General features: G+C 30.2%; 1 protein-coding gene across 1 annotated transcript in view; it reads right to left on the reverse strand.

Moving 5' to 3' along the window:
• LOC142329271 (phosphatidylserine lipase ABHD16A) overlaps nt 1–20,934 on the reverse strand; it is a 48,799-nt gene extending 27,865 nt beyond the window's left edge. Inside the window, exons 1-5 of the mRNA XM_075373703.1 lie at nt 20,778–20,934; nt 20,633–20,686; nt 13,000–13,239; nt 10,863–10,930; nt 5,545–5,705 (exon numbers count right to left, since the gene is read on the reverse strand). Of these exons, the coding sequence (XP_075229818.1) occupies nt 5,545–5,705; nt 10,863–10,930; nt 13,000–13,239; nt 20,633–20,686; nt 20,778–20,855 (601 nt within the window). The 5' untranslated portion in view covers nt 20,856–20,934. The remainder of the gene's footprint in view (nt 1–5,544; nt 5,706–10,862; nt 10,931–12,999; nt 13,240–20,632; nt 20,687–20,777) is intronic.
• Nucleotides 20,935–21,444: the final 510 nt, after the last annotated feature.

The following is a 21,444-nucleotide window of genomic DNA, read 5'->3' on the forward strand; positions in this document are numbered from 1 at the left end:
AAGATTCCCTATCTAGTGCTAGTCGTTTCATTTCAGTATACCCTCTACATCCTACATCTCCAACAATTTGTTTTACATACTCCAAACGTGGCCTGCCTACACAATTTTTCCCTTCTACCTGTCCTTCCAATATTAAAGCGACTATTCCATAATGCCTTAGTATGTGGCCTATAAGTCTGTCTCTTCTTTTAACTATATTTTTCCAAATGCTACTTTCTTCATCTATTTGCCGCAATACCTCTTCATTTGTCACTTTATCCACCCATCTGATTTTTAACATTCTCCTATAGCACCACATTTCAAAAGCTTCTAATCTTTTCTTCTCAGATACTCCGATTGTCCAAGTTTCACTTCCATATAAAGCGACACTCCAAACATACACTTTCAAAAATCTTTTCCTGACATTTAAATTCATTTTTGATGTAAACAAATTATATTTCTTACTGAAGGCTCGTTTAGCTTGTGCTATTCGGCATTTTATATCGCTCCTGCTTCGTCCATCTTTAGTAATTTTACTTCCCAAATAACAAAATTCTTCTACCTCCATAATCTTTTCTCCTCCTATTTTCACATTCAGCGGTCCATCTTTGTTATTTCTACTACATTTCATTACTTTTGTTTTGTTCTTGTTTATTTTCATGCGATAGTTTTTGCGTAGGACTTCATCTATGCCGTTCATTGTTTCTTCTAAATCCTTTTTACTCTCTGCTAGAATTACTATATCATCAGCAAATCGTAGCATCTTTATCTTTTCACCTTGTACTGTTACTCCGAATCTAAATTGTTCTTTAACATCATTAACTGCTAGTTCCATGTAAAGATTAAAAAGTAACGGCGATAGGGAACATCCTTGTCGGACTCCCTTTCTTATTAGGGCTTCTTTCTTATGTTCTTCAATTGTTATTGTTGCTGTTTGGTTCCTGTACATGTTACCAATTGTTCTTCTATCTCTGTATTTGAACCCTAATTTTTTTAAAATGCTGAACATTTTATTCCAGTCTACGTTATCGAAAGCCTTTTCTAGGTCTATAAACGCCAAGTATGTTGGTTTGTTTTTCTTTAATCTTCCTTCTACTATTAATCTGAGGCCTAAAATTGCTTCCCTTGTCCCTATACTTTTCCTGAAACCAAATTGGTCTTCTCCTAACACTTCTTCCACTCTCCTCTCAATTCTTCTGTATAAAATTCTAGTTAAGATTTTTGATGCATGACTAGTTAAACTAATTGTTCTGTATTCTTCACATTTATCTGCCCCTGCTTTCTTTGGTATCATAACTATAACACTTTTTTTGAAGTCTGATGGAAATTTCCCATTTTCATAAATATTACACACCAGTTTGTATAATCTATCAATCGCTTCCTCACCTGCACTGCACAGTAATTCTACAGGTATTCCGTCTATTCCAGGAGCCTTTCTGCCATTTAAATCTTTTAATGCTCTCTTAAATTCAGATCTCAGTACTGTTTCTCCCATTTCATCCTCCTCAACTTCCTCTTCTTTCTCTATAACACCATTTTCTAATTCATTTCCTCCGTATAACTCTTCAATATATTCCACCCATCTATCGACTTTACCTTTCGTATTATATATTGGTGTACCATCTTTGTTTAACACATTATTACATTTTAATTTATGTACCCCAAAATTTTCCTTAACTTTCCTGTATGCTCCGTCTATTTTACCAATGTTCATTTCTCTTTCCACTTCTGAACACTTTTCTTTAATCCACTCTTCTTTCACCAGTTTGCACTTCCTGTTTATAGCATTTCTTAATTGCCGATAGTTCCTTTTACTTTCTTCATCACTAGCATTCTTATATTTTCTACGTTCATCCATCAGCTGCAATATATCGTCTGAAACCCAAGGTTTTCTACCAGTTCTCTTTATTCCGCCTAAGTTTGCTTCTGCTGATTTAAGAATATCCTTTTTAACATTCTCCCATTCTTCTTCAACATTTTCTACCTTATCTTTTTTACTCAGACCTCTTGCGATGTCCTCCTCAAAAATCTTCTTTACCTCCTCTTCCTCAAGCTTCTCTAAATTCCACCGATTCATCTGACACCTTTTCTTCAGGTTTTTAAACCCCAATCTACATTTCATTATCACCAAATTATGGTCGCTATCAATGTCTGCTCCAGGGTAAGTTTTGCAGTCAACGAGTTGATTTCTAAATCTTTGCTTAACCATGATATAATCTATCTGATACCTTGCAGTATCGCCTGGCTTTTTCCAAGTGTATATTCTTCTGTTATGATTTTTAAATTGGGTGTTGGCAATTACTAAATTATACTTCGTGCAAAACTCTATAAGTCGGTCCCCTCTTTCATTCCTTTTGCCCAGCCCGTATTCACCCACTATATTTCCTTCCTTGCCTCTCCAATGCTTGCATTCCAATCTCCAACTATTATTAAATTTTCATCTCCTTTTACGTGTTTAATTGCTTCATCAATCTCTTCGTATACACACTCTACCTAATCATCATCATGGGCGCTTGTAGGGATATAGACGTTAACAATCGTTGTCGGTTTAGGTTTTGATTTTATCCTTATTACAATGATTCTATCGCTATGCGTTTTGAAATACTCCACTCTCCTCCCTATCTTCTTGTTCATCACGAAACCTACTCCTGCCTGCCCATTATTTGACGTTGAGTTAATTACTCTAAAATCACCTGACCAAAAGTCACCTTCCTCTTCCCACCGAACCTCACTAATTCCTACTATATCCACATTTGTCCTACACATTTCCCTTTTTAAATTTTCTAGCCTACCAACCTTTTTTAAGCTTCTAACATTCCACGCTCCGACTCGTAGAATGTTATTTTTTAATTTTCTGGTGACCCCTTCCTTAGTAGTCCCTACCCGGAGATCCGAACGGGGGACTATTTTACCTCCGGAATATTTTACCAAGGAAGGCGCCTCCATTATTGCTATGTGAAAATGCAGAGAGCCACATTTTCTTGGAAAAAAAGCAGCTGTAGTTTTCCATTGCTTTCAGCTGCGCAGTACTCAGAGGACTGAGTGATGTTGATACGGCCGTTTAAGTCGTCCTGACTCACGCCCCTAACAACTACTGAAAGAGCTGCTGCCCTCTTTCAGGAATCATTCCTTAGTCTGGCTCTCAACAGATACCTCTCCGATATGGTTGCACCTTCGGTCCAGCTACTCTGTATCCCTGAGCACTCAAGCCCCCTCACCAACGGCAAGGTCTCATGATTCATAGAGGAGGACTCTCCTCTATGTAGATTATTATCCAAATAGATTAGCAAAAAATTATATCCAAATGAACAAATACTTCTTAAAATATGAGAACTATTCCAAAACTGGCTTATAATTGATTGCTGAAAACAAACAAACTGTTACAGAGCAACAACTGCACATCTGCAGTTTAACAAACTATAATTTTAAATGCAATCTAAATCTTGTTACAATCCACTTTGTTCTGTGTTAGTTAAGGATTAGTTGATAGAACATGGAGCTTGTCATTGACATTCCCAACTGTAGAGTGGATATCATGATTCACTTTTTATAAACAGCATACAGAGTTGTCAAGATCTATTGGTAATTATGTTGTGTTTATGGTAATATTATGAGTAACAAAGTGGAGAGAGATTGATTGATTGATTCCAGAGAGACTGAATACACAATTATTCACTTAATATGTCAAGAAAGCTTTGGAAATATAGGAATTTTGCAAATGAAATTATGATATTTAAAACCACAATAATATTACAAGTTTGCAGTGAAACACTGAAGATTCAGACATCAACCCATAACAAACAGCAAGGAATGATCAAAATGGTAAGTTGTTATTCTTCTGCATGACAATGATCCACACAACAGATCACTTCAAACAGAAGATTCTCAACCATCCTCCTGCAGTTTAATTTTGGTACTGTGACTACCATATCTGAGAGTCCTGTCCTTTGATGATGGCAATCTTTGTTTAAGAGAATACTCACTTATTTTTAAAAATACCACTATAGCTTACAAACAAGGAAATTATTACGCTTCTGTTATCAACTTTAATACCAAAACTTTTAGAAAAATCTTCCCAGCTTATTTAAAATACAATTAAAAGATTCTCTTTTACAGAAAGTAATTAATTTTTTTTTATAATACTAAATACAAAAATATTAAAGAAAAACTATAATGTACATCAACCAGAATAAAATATTTATTTATTTGATGATCTACAAAAGCTGGCATTGTGGTATGATAAATAATGTGGGTGATGACTAAGAGAAAAAAATGTAAATGCACGCTAACTTACACACACAATAAAATTTTTTCTCTATTAAAAGTAAATTTTATATAGTAATCCAGGTATATAAAAGAAGAAATTGATCAGTACAACAAATATGGACACAGCTAATGGTAAAGTTTTAAAAGCTGTTCTTTGATGAAAAAAGACATTTGTTCAAATTTATTTGAAAATATGGTATTAAACTGAACCTGAAAGATAGTGTAATTTAGTTGTTGGGATCCAATTAATGCCACTATCTCACGGACATCAGCCTAAGACTGAGCAAGAAAACTTGCTAACCTGTAATTCAGCTATTAACACATTGTAACACAGCACAATTTCAAAATAAAATGATGAAAGTGCTAAATTTAATTAATTAACTAACTAATTAACAACAGTTGTTTTTAGATCAAGGTCTCTCTTAAATGAACAGTTCAAGGTAAAAGATATACCTAGCGTAAAACAACATGTAAATAAAAATATCACTGCAAAGAATAAAAAAAGTAAAACCAGATAAATTAAGTATAAAATAAAACTGAATTTGATTCTTTTTCATCAAAACTTCAATTTTTCATTAAAAATGAAGTGCTTTAGATCAAACATATAATCTGATTAATAACACTGATGCGTAAAATAATTTTTTACACTTCTCTATGTGTTTTGCCTTTTTCTACATTTATTTTTGTGCAGATTATAAATCCCTTAATATAAAAGAAATGAAAAAACCAAAAACTAATTAAAAAAGGTCAAATTAAAAGAAGTTAATGGTGACAAATACTTCCATTAAAACTTTATAATTAATAATCTTTTCTTCTGAAGTTAACTTAGTACAAACCAAATTAAATCCCGTAGTAATCCTAGTGTATTAATAATCCATTTATTTTTATAGCATTTTCCATCATTAAAATAATTTGCTGAAAACATTCACCATATTCAAAAATTCCTATTCCAGGATTTAATGTAAAGAAATTCAGGTGAATGCAAAAAATATTTTTTTAGCAACATATTACATTTCATTGCTCTGAATGAATTAATAAGTTTATCCAAAACACCCTGACAATTTTTTGAGTTATTTTTACAGGAGGTTAATGGATCCCAATTAGAATAGAAAACCATGAACAATAATTATTTACCAAAATCTACTCTAAAGCCATGCATCAGAAATTGCATAATAAAAATACATTGTTCAATCTGATTCAAGGAATGTCACAGCATTTGATTTACATACAAGAAAATATGCAAACGCATACACGTGCAAGAACCAGTTAAAATGACATCAAAATTATAAAAATACTTACACATCATGTAACTGACAATTGAAACTGATCCTGGATAAATAAGGCGAATTCCAAATGTATGTGCAACAAGATAACTAACAGTAGCATATGGAGCATAAAACAGTGTGGAGCTAAATGAGCGTCTTGGGACAGGATCTGTTGTACCCCTCTTTGATTTATCTCTGAAAAAATAATAAATAAATGATAAAATACTTTAATGTTTTCTGTTTCATGAGCTTCTTTCAGACATCTACCGTTATGATGATTAGTGAAAACATAAAAAAGATATGCAGTTATTTGCAATTTCTTTTTATTTGACTAACTTTTATATTCAACAGTCTGTTCCTTGATATATTCCAAATGTTAAAAACATCATGTCTCATTAGGTGTTGAAAAAATTAGCTTAAAGGTAACAGTGAAGGATGATATGAAAACAGTTTAAAATATGCCAAAGAATTGAACAGTAAAGTAATGGAGACAATAAAAGTGCTAAATAAGAAAGTTATTAAAAAACAAAAAAACCAGCAACTAATTGTACACATATATTTGGAATAGTTATGAAAAAATTACAAAAAATCATTCAGTTTTAAAGAAAGGTTTTCTTTATTTTCTTACAGGCATTTCTTCAGGATACAGTAAGCTAGTCTGCAATGTGATATTTAATATTACTTCTACATTTTATGCAGTAGTCAGGTGCCTACACAGTATGTCTAAAAAGTTCCTGAACTAGATGATCAAATAAAAATACAAATTTAAAGATAAACGAATTTACTCACATCAGCCCTCTACATAGAATCCTTCTCTAGTTATACACTCATTGCAGAGCCGGTAGAGCCCATCAAACACTCTGGAGAAATCACTTTGTGGGATCCTCTTCAACTGTTCTGTGCAAGCCCTTTGGATGGCTGGAATGTTGTCAAAAAGCAGCCTTTCATCAACTTGAGTTTCAGGAACAGAAAATAATCTGCTGGAGCCAAGTCGAGTGAATAGGACAGGTGGAATAAGGTGGTGATTTGATTTGGGGTGTAACAACATGTTAAAGCTGTTGCGATGTGTGCCGGGGTAGTTGCAAGAGTCCAACTGCCCGAATCCTGGTACTCAGGCCAGATTCGACGAATGCAATGCATCAGACATTTCATTACTTCCAAATAGAATTTAGAATTCATGATTTGACCAGTTGGGGCAAATTCATGGTGAATCAGGGCCTTTGAGTTGAAGAATGCAATCAACATCGTTTTCATCTTGATTTTTGCTGCCTGACTTTCGCCAATCTTTGCGCTCCAGGACTCAACCAAGCAGCGGATTGATGCCTCGTTTGTGGATCATACATGAAGCACCAGCTTTCATCCCCAGTTGCAATTGTTTGCAAACAATTCAGGTCGCTATCGGTAGTTTCAATGAAGTCTTGAGCGCAAGAAAGACGTACCTGTTATTGTTCTTCGGTCAAGAAGTAATGAAACGGGAGCAAACCTTTTGGCAGCTCATTTTTTTCTGTTAGAATTGTAAATATGGCGTCTTTACCAATGTTTAGCTCTTCTGCTGTGGACCAAAGGGTAAGATGAGGTTGTTCAAGCAGAAGCGCGTGCAATTTTGCAACATTTTCGTCATGAACAACTGTTAACAGCCTCCTGCTTTGTTCATTATCATCCAACAACTCTCTACCACCTATAAACTGCTTCCACTATGTGTATGTTGTAGTACGAGATGCAGCTTCATCACCAAATGCTTGCTGTAACATAGAATAAGTTTCAACAAAAGAATTTTGAAATCAAACACAAAATTTTTTCACGCTTCTCTGTTCCATGTTACGAGCTCGTACAAGGTCACATGAACACAATGTACATGGCTGAATATAACTCGAGACTGGAGTGATGAAACGTGATTAAATTTTGTACACACACTCGTCAGACATCGTACTACATAGTTCCTTGGTCGTCTGAGAGATGGTAAAACTTGTATCGACTATAGAAATTTAGTTTGGTAACTTTTCAGACCTATTGTGTACATAGACTATTACATGAAATGATGTCTAATGGCTTCCACTCTGTTAAGACTAACCTGAATACAATATAAAATGTAGAAGCAATATTAAATTTCACATGGCAGACTAACTTACTCTATCCTAAAGAATATCTGTATGATAAAACAGAAAAAACTTTTTTAATGATTTTTTGTAATTTTTTTCATAATTATTCTAAGTAGATGTTTTTGTAAGTAGTCAGTTTTTGTTTTTTAATTATTTTCTTTTAAATCCGTTTCCTCCACTTAAGTTTTACTTCCTTGATTTATAGTTTTCCATTTTACAGGATTCCTTCACAACTTTTTGGTTGGATAGCTTTTTTCATTATGTACCCACTAAATGTTTTTTTTTTTTTTTTGTTTGTTTAGCTGTCTTATTTTTTTGGGACTTCTAATAGAATTACTTTAATTAACAGCTTTAATTTCCCTGACAGTGGCATTTTTTATTTTTTTAAGGCATAAGTCAGTGGCTGTTCTCTCATAAAATAAAGAAAGGGTTTTTACCATTCATTTAAAATGCCTGTAATTTAAAATAAATCTTTCTTAGGGTAAATAAATCTTACTTGAATAAGAAAAGTTAAAAAATAAAATAATTGTGGTTTTTTATGTATCTTTACATTGAAACCAGTTTTTAAAATAAATTACCTAAAATTAGCTTGAATTCCTATATGTATATGCCTTATCTTATCTTATCTTCCAAAACTGTTAATATTTTATAACTCTTGGTATACATGTCATATTTAAGCAAACATTCGACTAGAGACTTATCAAATTCTTCTATCTTTGTTAATGTCAGGATTTTATTTCAGTCAATTATTTACTTAAATGTTCTCTTTATACATGAATTTGATATTTAAAAAAATAAATCATAGGAAAATTAACTTTTTAATTTTATGAGAGAACAGCCACTGAACTTATGCCTTAAAAAAAGAAAAAATGCCACTGTCAGGGAAATTAAAGCTGTTAATTAAAGTAATTCTATTAGAAGTCCCAAAAAAATAAGACAGCTAAACAAACTAAAAACATTTAGTGGGTACATAATGAAAAAAGCTATCCAACCAAAAAGTTGTGAAGGGATCCTGTAAAATGGAAAAGTATAAATCAAGGAAGTAAAACTTAAGTGGAGAAAACGGATTTAAAAGAAAATAATTTAAAAAAAAAAATACTACATAAGAAATTCATAATATACAAAACATACAAAAAAAATGTTTCCATTCTTTAGAATCCATTAATCAGAACTTATGCCAATGGATCATTAATATCTTTAAATAAAGTCCTTGTTATAGAGGATTTAATCTATCCGCTCTGTCTAATTAGTTGTTCTCTATTGATTATAAATTAACAGTCTCAATTAACAATGTTAAATATAAATATGAATTAAATAAGAAATAACTAAATGAAATTACTTGATTGATGGTAATGAAGAATTAAGTTGTTGGTTGTATTTCAATGAATAATTAGCAACCTTAATAACTCCTTTTTGATTAACCATAAATTGATACGTTGGAAGATTTGTAACACATAACCTACATTGTTTTTGACTGAAGAATGCCACAATAAATCAAATTTTCACATATTCAAAGCACGAAGGACCAAAAAGGAGTAAAATTTTACTCCTTTTGGAGTAAAAAGTAATAAATTTTTATTAAAAAAATAAAACCATAAATTCCAAAATCCTGTTTATCCATGTATTTTATACTAAGTATATCAATAAAAAATTCCATTTTTTTTTTACTCTAACTGTTTACATAGATTACTATCAAACCTAACAAATATGCAGTAGATTTATCAAATCCTTTAAATGAAAATTACAGAAGAGGCATATATTTTAACCATTTTCATCTGAATATATTGAACTGTTCTGAAAACCTGCTACATTTGGTTCAACCAGCTATCATGTAAAGGTTAATTAATGCAGAATAAATAAAAAAAAAAAATAATAATAATATTGAACTCTTCTTTCTAAGTAAAACTTAGTTAAGGCTTCTTCAAAAGCTTTTTTTGCATTCATGACAAAAGATTTAAAATTTTCTACTTAATCTTTAGAAGCAAAATTGCCAATGTCACTTTAAAATATCCCTAACAGTTAAACTATTTGAAAAGAATACTCATAGAAAAATAAATGCTTAAATTATAATATGAAAAATACCTTAAATAAATTAGATTTTCACACAAGTAAGGCTGTGTTAAACAATTTTCTACAAAAAATATTCTCTTTAATTTTTTTTCAATTTACTATGCATATCATTCTGCTCTCTCTTACTGTTAGTATATCCCAAGACCATCATATTTATCTATTTAATGAAATTAATATAATTTCCAATTTCAATATTAATACAGTTTAGCATCAATAAAATACTGTAATTAACTTTAATACTGAATAATTTTTTTTTATAAGATATTATTTATACAGACTTGAAATATCTGAATAAAATACAGCAGCTATGTAAATAGTTGCACCTTACCCCTTCCCACCCAAAACCCATACTGCAATGAAAAAAACAAGCAAATCTGTAAGGATTCAAGCACAGATTCCCCAGCCAGACTTGTTTGTCAAAGATTCTACATCTTAAAAATCTAATCCACTGAATGAATCACAAAAGAATAGTATAATATTTAGTATGTTTTGTTCATGGTAATCAACAATGAAGAAATTATAGTTTTTTTAATGACAAACCAAATAAGATTTAATATATATAAGGTTTCAAAATTATCATAGTGCTTAGAATCATTTTTATAGCCAGCCACCTTCTGTGACTGGTACACTGTCTTACCCTGCTGTCGGCAGTTGTCATGACAGGCAGTTGTTTTTAAGTTAAAAAAGTACTTACAATGTGACCAAAAAGTATGTTGAATTTAAATAACCTATAATTCTTTCTTTTGAATTTATAAACTCCAATGATTAACATAAAATAAGAATCATATTCTTAACATAAAATATAGAGGCCATGAACATACTACACTGTTTAACAGAACATGATTCATTAATTGGTTCCTTTTTACTATGTTTTTATGATTGTGATGTATATATAAAGCACATGAGTAGCACTAATCGAACATTCCTTTTTTACATGCGCTAATGCTTTTCATTATTGCATTACAATGCACTAATTACATTATTAAAAAAAACCACTTCACACTTACAATTCCTATCATACTGATAATAAAAACATGTGTTAAACATATTTTACAGGGTAAGATAATAGCTTATACATAGCTATTAACATACCACCTCTATTCCCAAAACTAGACAGAAATAAGGAAACAAGTGTCACCATTTTTTATCAATAATTTAAAATTGTTAATAATTCAATTTTTACCCTAAATCTTTCCAGCTAAATTCAACAGGCCATGCAGAAAATTCAAAATCATAACGAGACAGTGTTTTCTGAAACAGAAATAAAAATTAATCAAACATATTTGCTATCATAGTAGGAGATGCTAAATGAAGATTTTTATAACTTAACAAGAAATTAATGAAATGGTAGTCAAAAACAACTAAGTTTACTGAACACTGAACCATATCTATTTCCACAATATAAAAGCCAACATGAAAATGAAAAAAAAAAATGAATAAATTACATCAGTCTACGTGAGGTTTCTATGAGGTAACTACTTACTTTTAATGTATTTCAGAACTCTGTTCCATTCTCAGAAAATCACTCACTGGAGGTCGTAATGACACCAAGATAAAGTGAAAAAACAAAAAAACAAACATATATGTAGTACATTTTATACATGTGTGTTTGTTTTTTCATTTCATCTTGATGTGTTCTCCAACTCCAGTGAGTAATTTTCTGAGGATGGAACAGTTCTGAAATGCATTAAAAGTAAACAGGTACCCTATAGAAAGATCCAGATATAATTTATTAGATTAATTATCAATTGTGACTTGCATACATTAGGATGCATTTTTTTTTTTGATTGATCAATATATATTGATTAACAATGTTAAACAGGGTTTTTCATTCATTAATATAGAGATAATTTAAAAAATTATGTTAGGCTAGTGAAAGTATAAAAACATCATATAAGTATACTAAAAACAAGAGATTAAATTAGATGTACAAATGCAATATTAAAAAATATGCCAAAAATTAAAAAATGTCAAAACTTAGCACAAAAAGTTTTTTTGTTTAATTTTATATAATTACAAATGTGTAATGGATACATCAAGCACTAGTAAACATAAATGTATCTATAAAAATTATATAAACTTACATTAGAACTAAAATAATTTATATGAAGGGTAAAAGGCAAAATTACAGAATAAGTAATGTCATTTTTTTACTAATATTAGATAAAAAGATTAGCTGTACATGTTTTATTATGTAAAATATCATATTTTATTATGTAAACATTTCTTACAAATCAGGAATATAGTTTTAGTAAAAGGAAAAATTTAAGACAGCATAAAAAAACAGTTTTAGGTTAAATAATAAAGAAAAAATAATTCTTCAATTTTGTATTTATTAACATATTTAACTATAAATGTTGATATATTTAAAAGAAAAGACAATTAAGACCAAATGACACAGCAAATGCAATCTGGATTGAGTCTTCCTTAAGTAAAACAATGTGTTGAAATAAAAGATGTAGGTGGTAAAGTAATTCATTACTCGTAATTAATTCTAGCTGCATCGTATTCCTTTTCTACTAGAATCTGATTAATATTATTAGCAGTATTGCACTTGAATATTAATGTAAGAAGTTCCTCAGATTTTAATTTTACACCCCATTTTGTTTTTCAGTTTACTACATTAAGATAAATGAATGCAATCATTACTAACTGTCAAACAGGTACACCTAACCTATGAATATCTGAAAATTAAATACAGTAATTTTTATTATGGACTTACTTCAGCACATATTAGATACGGAAAGGTTTATACGATTATTTAATAACCTACAATAAATTTTGTTTTGTTTTTAAAAATTTTCTTCTCACAATTTTATTTTAAAAATCATTTAGAATAGCTATATGTTTGTGTATTAAACTTAAAATCTTTTGGTTTAAAAATGTAATTTTCATTGATTATAATAAAAGGAATAAGGATAATAATCATAATGAACATAATTTAGGGTTATCTGAAAAACATAACCATAACTGGATATTAGATTGTCATAAAAACTTCATAAAAGTGTCCAATAGTGTTCAAAGTGAAAAATTAATGAAAACTACTGTATTATAATTAATTAATTCTTACTGCACCATAGTCCTTTTCTCCTAGAATCTGATTAATATTATAAGTTGTATTGCATCTGAACAGTAATGTAAGATTTGTACACTTACACTAATTTTATTTTTATACTTCTATGAAATCCATAACATCTGTTTCATAAGAAGGCATATGTTTTAAAAGAGAATTAATCTTTTCTCATATCAATTTTGCCTCATATTATTCAAAACTAATATGAAACTTATATCAAAACAACTAAAAACATAAGCTTTATTACCTTTGTAGCAGGATTCAGATTTTCTGTTGCAGCACTAAGTGCCTTATGAAATTCTACATACGTAGAATTTGATAATCTTCCATAACTTCTCAAGCAATATGAAAACAACAATGCACATCCAAACCCTAGAGTAAATTTTGCAAAAGTTACAGCACCATCATACATAAAATACCCTTTGCGATACATCATAAAAACTAATACAGGTGAAGTGTATAAACCTAAATTCCACATTAAAAATATCTGGAACAAAAAAGAAAATAAGTATATTAATATTTTTTTCAAATTAATTAACATGTTCATAAAATAAAAAATCTTATGGATGTTCTGACATTTTTTCTACAGCCTATTTAAAAGTAAAACATAATTCATGATCTAGTGTACGTTCTGGAGATGTAAATCCTATTCTTATAGAACACAGATGATCAAGAAACAATGATATGAAGAAAAATGCAAAGAGAAAAACTAACAATGTAAAGAAAAGTTCATGGTAAAGTAATATACCTAAAACATCAAATAGATATAATATCTAATGGATATAGGGCATGAAGTTAGAAGCAGAAAATAATTGATTAAATGAGACAAGAAAAAGGAATTTCTTCTAGAGCCTCATAGCTACTGTAAATGTAAACAAGTTTGAAATATCTCTATTAATATACAAAGAAGTCAATAATTATCAAGAAAAGTTACCAGTAAATATCAGATGAAATAAAGAGCAATATATAAAAATGCAAAAGTAAAACATAACATAACATACAAAATAACAAAACACATAACATTACATACAGAAACATAACAAAACAGAGTAAAACATGAAAATTCATCTAACAGCAAACTAAGTTATAGACAAGAGTGGAACATATACCAAGTGCTCTAGAAGATTCCTGCTAAGTTACAGACTAAAATATTTAAAAACTGTATACAGTAAAACCTGAGTTAACAGAACCTGGATTTAACAGAATCCTGTCTGCAACGGAAAATTTCCCTGGCCCTGTGCGTGAATTTTACCAAAGATATGATAATTTTCCCTAAAATAACGGAACCTGGCTGACACGGAAATGGAAAAAATCTCACAAATTAATAGAAATGTTTTTTGAGAATCGTGTAGAGTACTATAATTTATGCAAAAAAAATATTATGTATACCCATTTATTGCTACATATAAAGTACATTACTAAATTTTCTCACGATATAAAATACAATACGTATACTGTACAGTACTATAAACACTGTATACAGTATAGTGTACTACGCTATGTTACAAATCACCCTGCACAAACAAAAATAAAAATTAGTCATGACAAAGTTGAAACTGATAAATTCGCATTTAACACTACATAAATGTCTACATTTTCAGTAACTCGTCGCCAATCCTAATAGGTGACGACAGATACAACAGAGTGTTAAAACCTGTATAGGCAATGGCAAACAGTCATCGTTTTTTTGGCTACTTACAGTAAACTAGACCTTTATGCCCACTGCCATGTGAATCATAACTTAACACATTCTCATCATACCTTATCTCGAGTCACACAATTTTTATTTAAATTAATTATGTAATGCCAACATACATAACTTATCCATGTTGTTTTTGTTCATTACAACAAAGTCTTCTTTACTGTAGGCGTGCGCAGGCGCGTGTGTGTGTGTGAGTATTCATTTTTGTTTTCTGTTCATTTGCTGAATTTGTCATTTTAATTTGTTATTTTTACGGATCCATATTCGTACCTAAAGTACAGAACTGTACAGTGCAATTGTTAGTTTAGTGTTCTTCAGGATACTGTGCATTAGTGTAATAAGTATAACGTCGAAAAAAAGAGTTGTGTTGGACTTATATACTAAAATCAAAGAAATCGAAGCCAGCGAAAAAGAAAAACTATCCGTAAAAAAACTCAGTCGAAAAATTTGGTGTAGGTAAGACTCAAATATATTAAATTTAAAAAAATAAAAACCAGTTAAAAACTGAATGGTTAAAAGGGAGCGGTTCAAATAAAAGAAATATGGGAAAACTGGCAACGAAGAAATTAACAAAATTGTTTGGGAGTGCGATGTCAAGAAAGTTACCGATTTTAGGAGTATACAGTACCAAGCAAAGGAAACCGCAGAAAAATTAGGTAGCACCAATTTCAGCACTTCAAACAGTTGGCTGGAAAGTTTATAAAAAGCGGCATCAAATTTGTGTTTAAAAAAGTATGTAGCGAGGCTGGAGATGTGTGTGACGAGAAAATAACTAATTGGAAAACAAAACTTGCTACTTTGACTAAAAATTACGAACCTAGAAATATTGCAAACGGGGACGAAACCGAACTGTTTTATTGTGCACTACCAAGTATGACTCTTGCTTGAAAGGAGAATGTTGTACAGAAGGGAAACATTCAAAGGAAAGGTTGACAGTTTTTGTTTGCGGTTTTTTAGGAGAACTGGAAAAACCGCTCGGTATTGGAAAGGCTGATAAGCAAAGTGTTTTACAAACATTAATAAATACAATCTTCCTGGAGTATGGAGATCCAATAAAGAATCATGGATGGTGTCACATATTATGGTGTTACATATTAATGGAAGAAAAGTTGCAAGGGTTTAACACAAGAATGAAGCAGCAAAATAGACAGGTTCTTCTCTTTTAGATAATGCCACATGTCATCCTGATATTGTATTAAGCCACATTAAATTAGGTTGGTTCCCACCAAATAGGATAAGCATTACCCAGCCTATGAACTAGGGTGTAATTAAATGTCTCAAATTACACTACTGTATATTTTTAATGAAATCTGTTAGCAACTACCGAAACGACACAGTCAACTACTCAACTGACTAAATCTACATCAGTGCTCGACACTACAATTTGGCTGTAGGAAGCATTTAAATGTGTATCGACAGAGACAGTTCAACACTGCTTCCAAAAAGCAAACTTTCAATTGCACATGGCTACAGAAGCGAAACTTACAACATTTGAACACTTGCAGGAAGAACTGAAGAGGGCACCTTAGGAAAATATAACTGCTGTAAGATTTAGTTAACATGGACAACCTATTGATAGATAAATTTATTGACCACCACAAGTGAAAACTGACAAAGACAAAAACAATTCTGATGACGAGGACCGTAACAGTAATGCTACAACAGTAATGAACGATACAAAAACTAGTTATACAATGCAGCATTATCCAACCTATTAGACCTTCAGGAATTTTCACTTACAGCAAATGATTCAGAGTTGTTTAACATAATTTGTAAAGCCAGAATGTTAACAGAAAACAGAGTAGCTGAAAGTAAAAATTCAGTACAAAAAAATTACCAATTTTTTTTCTTATAATAAAGACTAAATTACACAATGAACAGTAATAAAGTACATTTAGGTTAATTTAAATTATGTTTACTTATTAAAGTGTATTGGTTTAAGGTAATGAAATTCGTTATTCTTCAAAATTATCAGTTCCTAAATTTAAGATTTTTTAAATTAAAATACGAAAATTAATCTACAATCCAGTATACTGTTCTGTACATGCTAACATAAGATTCACTTAAAAACTACTGTACAATCCACTGCTGAAAATGAAATGGGGTTCTGGTAAGTACACTACCATATTTTTTTCTTTTTAACTGTATAGTTCGCTAGTTCATCCCTGTATTCAACAGAATCCTGTTCACAATGGAAAATATTTTTTATCCCACGAAATTATGTTAACTCAGGTTTTACTGTATATGCCAATAAAATACCCACCTCTAATTGGAATGCTCATATTTTCTATACTACTTTATGATATGGAAGCTTGAACATTAAAACAAAAAGAGTTTAATAAGTTGGAAGCTACTGAAATATAGATTTATTAACAAATGTTAAAACAGATTGGACTGAAAGACTATCCAATAATGACATTTTAGGAAGTGTGGAATTATAAGAATCTAGAAGTTGTTAACACGATAAAGAAAGGAAAAATTGTAGTATTTAGTGCATACTTTGAAAGAAGAAAGACATTCTTTACTTCATTTAATAACTCGGAAGAAATTTAATAATAAAAGAACTATCTGGAGGAATAGACTGCATAGTTCAAGAATTTAGAGATTGTTCCATTGTTTAACCTTAGAATTATTTAAAGTCACAATTAATAAAAGTTTTGATTGAAAGCTGACCGAGTGTAAATGACACATAAAGACAAAGAATTTATTTATATCAACAATTGATCAACCAGTAGTGTATAAATGAAAGGTATTTTGCATTGAGTACAGTTTGTTTTCTATTAACTAGTTGTAGATCACTGTAGTTTACTAAAAATACATCTGTAGTTTTGTGATACTCTAATGCTGTTAATTTGATTAGGACCATAATTTCCTCCAGTTCCTTTTGTGTCTCGTGTTATCTCTATCATACTGTTTCCTGCCTACAGGATACGATCTAAACAATTTTTATTCACTACACTTATTTTTTCCAGTGACTGTAAAACAGATCTAACTTTTTGGCCAAAGATCTTTAACTTCTCTAAAATATTGATCTATGCTTCTTAATCCATAATATTTATTACCTATCCTGTAGAAGTTAGTAATACTTTTTGGCCATGAAAGTGCTCTTTCAGTAAATCCACATTTTCTTGTTAATAATATATTATTTACAAACAGTTAAGAAACTAATCTACTGAACATTACTTGTTCAAAATCATAATACCTAATCTTCTTTCTTTCTTTTTCCTGTTTAGCCTCCGGTAACTACCGTTTAGATAATTCTTCAGAGGATGATATGTATGAGTGTAAATGAAGTGTAGTCTTGTACATTCTCAGTTCGACCATTCCTGAGATGTGTGGTTAATTGAAACCCAACCACCAAAGAACACTGGTATCCACGATCTAGTATTCAAAATAATACCTAATATAGAAGCCAACATGTTATCCACTACACTCACGGGCTGGCCTGTGAGAAAATACTGCACATGATATTACAGTAAAAAAGATTCCTCACTATCTTACACCATATAAAAAATGTAACAGTCATAATTCCTTTAACATTCTGAAGGATGAGACAAGTTCTTTAATTCTAAATTGAACTGCATTAAACTTTGGTTATATAATTATGAACTCACCTCTGATTTTAATAAAATTTGGAATATACCTTATTTAGATCCTAAATTATTCATTGGAAACATCTTTCACCAGAGTAACATCTCTAATAAATAAAACAGTACCCTCACCAAAAATTTTGTAATTCAGCAGTTTACAAGTGTAATACACATTATTTTCAGACTAAATAATTGGTTATTGTATACAATTATGGACTTCACCTAACAATCAGTCAATTTAATATTTAAGGTTAATTAGACAAGGTTAGTAAGCTAATTAAGCATTAGGTTATGTTTACTGATATTGTACGAAGTTCAGTAACAAAATTGTTAGTTACCTACCCTAACCTTAACATAAACCCAACTAAATTCAAATTTCACTTACACCTAGTTATTTACTTCGTAAATAATGTATACTGCACATTTACCAAAACCCACAACTTAACCTTAACCTTACTTAATTTAGTCTTTCTAATTTCTACATTTGGTGAATCTTATCTATTTTCAATTTAATTTCACTTAAACAAAATTATTTAGTCTGAAAATAGTGCATATTACGCTTGTACAGTGCTGAATTATGAAATTTTTAGTGAAGACACTGTGTAACTTATGAGTGATGCAACCAGGTGTAAGGTGATTCTGACAAATAATTTCAATCTTAATGTATACTTAGATACTTAATATGGTATAATCCAAATTTTATCAAAATTGGAGGCGAGTCCAAACTTATATATAATAACTAGATTTTGGTCCAGTACATTAATCTTGAACCAAGGAAAGTAAGCATGCATGGAAACATTACCATGTTTCCATGCATGTGGAGGAGAAGAGTGGTGACTCCTCTCCACCAAGAAAAATAAAAAAATGTCTCCAATAGGGAAGATCATGTGACAGTATTCAGAGATTCAAAAGGTTTTATTAACCTGATTTTCTTATCATTAAAAAAAATCAAAGCACAGTTTTATTCAACTCTATTAAATGAAAATAGATAATAAATTAAGTAATTGAAACAATCAAGAGAAAGAGCAAGCCAAGATTCACTTTCATTACTTATGACAATTGGCTCCTCTTATTACTGTTTTAACAATGGCAACTCCTAGTCAATTCAAGTAGAGTATTCTATCACAAATACCAATCACTCTTTATTTGGTTACATCCAATTGATACTTATTTATACCAGTAAAGGGATTTTTAGGAGATAAATAACTCATTATTATTGACAAGATCATAGAAGCTACACAGAGCTGGTTTGAGAAGCAACTGAAAGACAGATAAAGTTATAACCAGAAAGACTGCTAAAGCAATAACATATCAGACTGGTTTTCAGACAGATACAATTATAATCAAGAAAAAATGCATTAAAAATTAATAAATAATTAATTTTGATGATATTGTTAAGTAAAAATAAATTATTGATTACATCTGAGCCATCAAGCTTTTTAAAATTTATTTCCTATTATTACTTTACATTATTTTCTTTTCAAACTCATCAACAGTGAAGTACTGATTATCACAAATTTTCCTTGAATGAGCATTTAAATTAAATTTGCAGTAAAATAACCTCAATAACTTTGCTGAGACCAAGAATTAATAATGGTATCTCATTATTTATCTATGAAATGGTAAATGTAGATGGAAAAATTTCAATAGTCTAGGCTAAACAATTTTGGACAAAATTTTATGCATAAATTATTTTCTGTTAATACCTTCAGCCATTTTTTTAAAAATGTTATATGTTAAGGCAATTACTCTCACTCTAGATTCAATACAGTAATCAAAGAGTAAAAACTACTGAAACAGATTAAGATCATACATACAAGAAACTTACATAATTTTTATAAATAAAGACAACTAGCAAAGAAACCACAAAAAAATAGATAAATTGTGTGGCAAATATAGACATTCCTCTGATGTCAGATGAATAGAAAGAGTGACCAGTAATCTAATACTGGCTGAGATTGTAGTAAACAGGAAAAAATCTCGTCTTGCCACAAATTTGTATTAATTAGAATATCTAGTTTTATTGCTATTCTTTACTGCTATTTCACATAATATTATATATTAAATGTTCATATAAATGTTAAATCTAAAATATTAATTTAAAAAATGTTCTACAGTATTGGTATTACATCAAACAAAATAAAAAATTGTTGTTGTCAACCAAGGTATACAAATTTATTAAACAAATTACAGTTAACATATACCCAAACATACTGCTACTATATGACCAATTCAAAACAAATTATGACTTACTAATATATTTGGTAAAAACAAGGCTCCATATATCCTGGTTTTAAGGGCAACAAATATAAGAAAGAAATAATGTACATAATTAACTCTGGCTACATGATAAAGCAAATATATATATAATACACTAGAAGGCTCTAATAATTTCAACAATAGATGATATATGCAAAAACAATATGAAAAATTAACAAAAATTCCAGTTCAATCAAGGATGACTACTACCATAATGCACAGTCATCTACCAATGAATGTCAAAGTACTAATTACACAAGTTTGCACACGCTTAATAATACATTTAAATAACAATTAACGATATACAAAAACTTTTAGAGAATACTCACAGTAGATATTATCTGATCACCCCATCTTTCAAGATTACTTTCTTCGTACCTCCCCTGAAAAGTAAGGTTAGAATTAATATTTTGTCATAATTTTTAAATGGTAAAATTATTAATTAATGAAAATAATCACTGTAAATCCACTTACCTCAGTACTTCTTCCAGTATAAACTTTATATAATTTTGGAGAAAACAGACAATTCCAAAATAATCTCACACCTGACATTTTCTGAAATATGCACAGACAGACTGCACGAAAACAATCAAGAATCGTCTGCCGACTATTTGCGCTACATGCGGTAGTATATTCACTTAATCGGAATTTTAATTAATTTTACTAATCGCTTTTTAGTGAATTTATTTTTATAAATATTTTGAAAATTAAATTTTTCATAAATTACAATTTTTTTATGTGTAAATCTCTGCCGAAAACAAAAGTTTCTTAAATTTAATTTACCTCCTTCTTATACTATTAGCGGTTAATTTTTTTGACGTTTGAATTTATGACCAAATTACTTAGGCCTAAATTTAAAATAAAATCATAGTTTATTTAATGTATACTATTTTTTTTGTTTAACCTCAGAGACCACCGTTAGGTATTGCTTCAGAAGATGAGATGAATGAATTGTAGCGTGTGTGAAAATGCCATGCCTGACCGGGATTCGAACTCGGAGCTCCGAATTAAAGGCTGAAATGCTACCAGTCGCAATATTTAATGTATACTAAATGCACCGATTTCTACGATAATTTTTTTCTACATCTTAATAATCCATGGCGGGAATAGAGAGGTACTATATGGCAACAACCTGTAATAT

This window comes from Lycorma delicatula, chromosome 8, assembly GCF_047948215.1.
Source record: "Lycorma delicatula isolate Av1 chromosome 8, ASM4794821v1, whole genome shotgun sequence".
In the NCBI taxonomy this organism is placed as follows: Eukaryota; Metazoa; Arthropoda; class Insecta; order Hemiptera; family Fulgoridae; genus Lycorma; species Lycorma delicatula.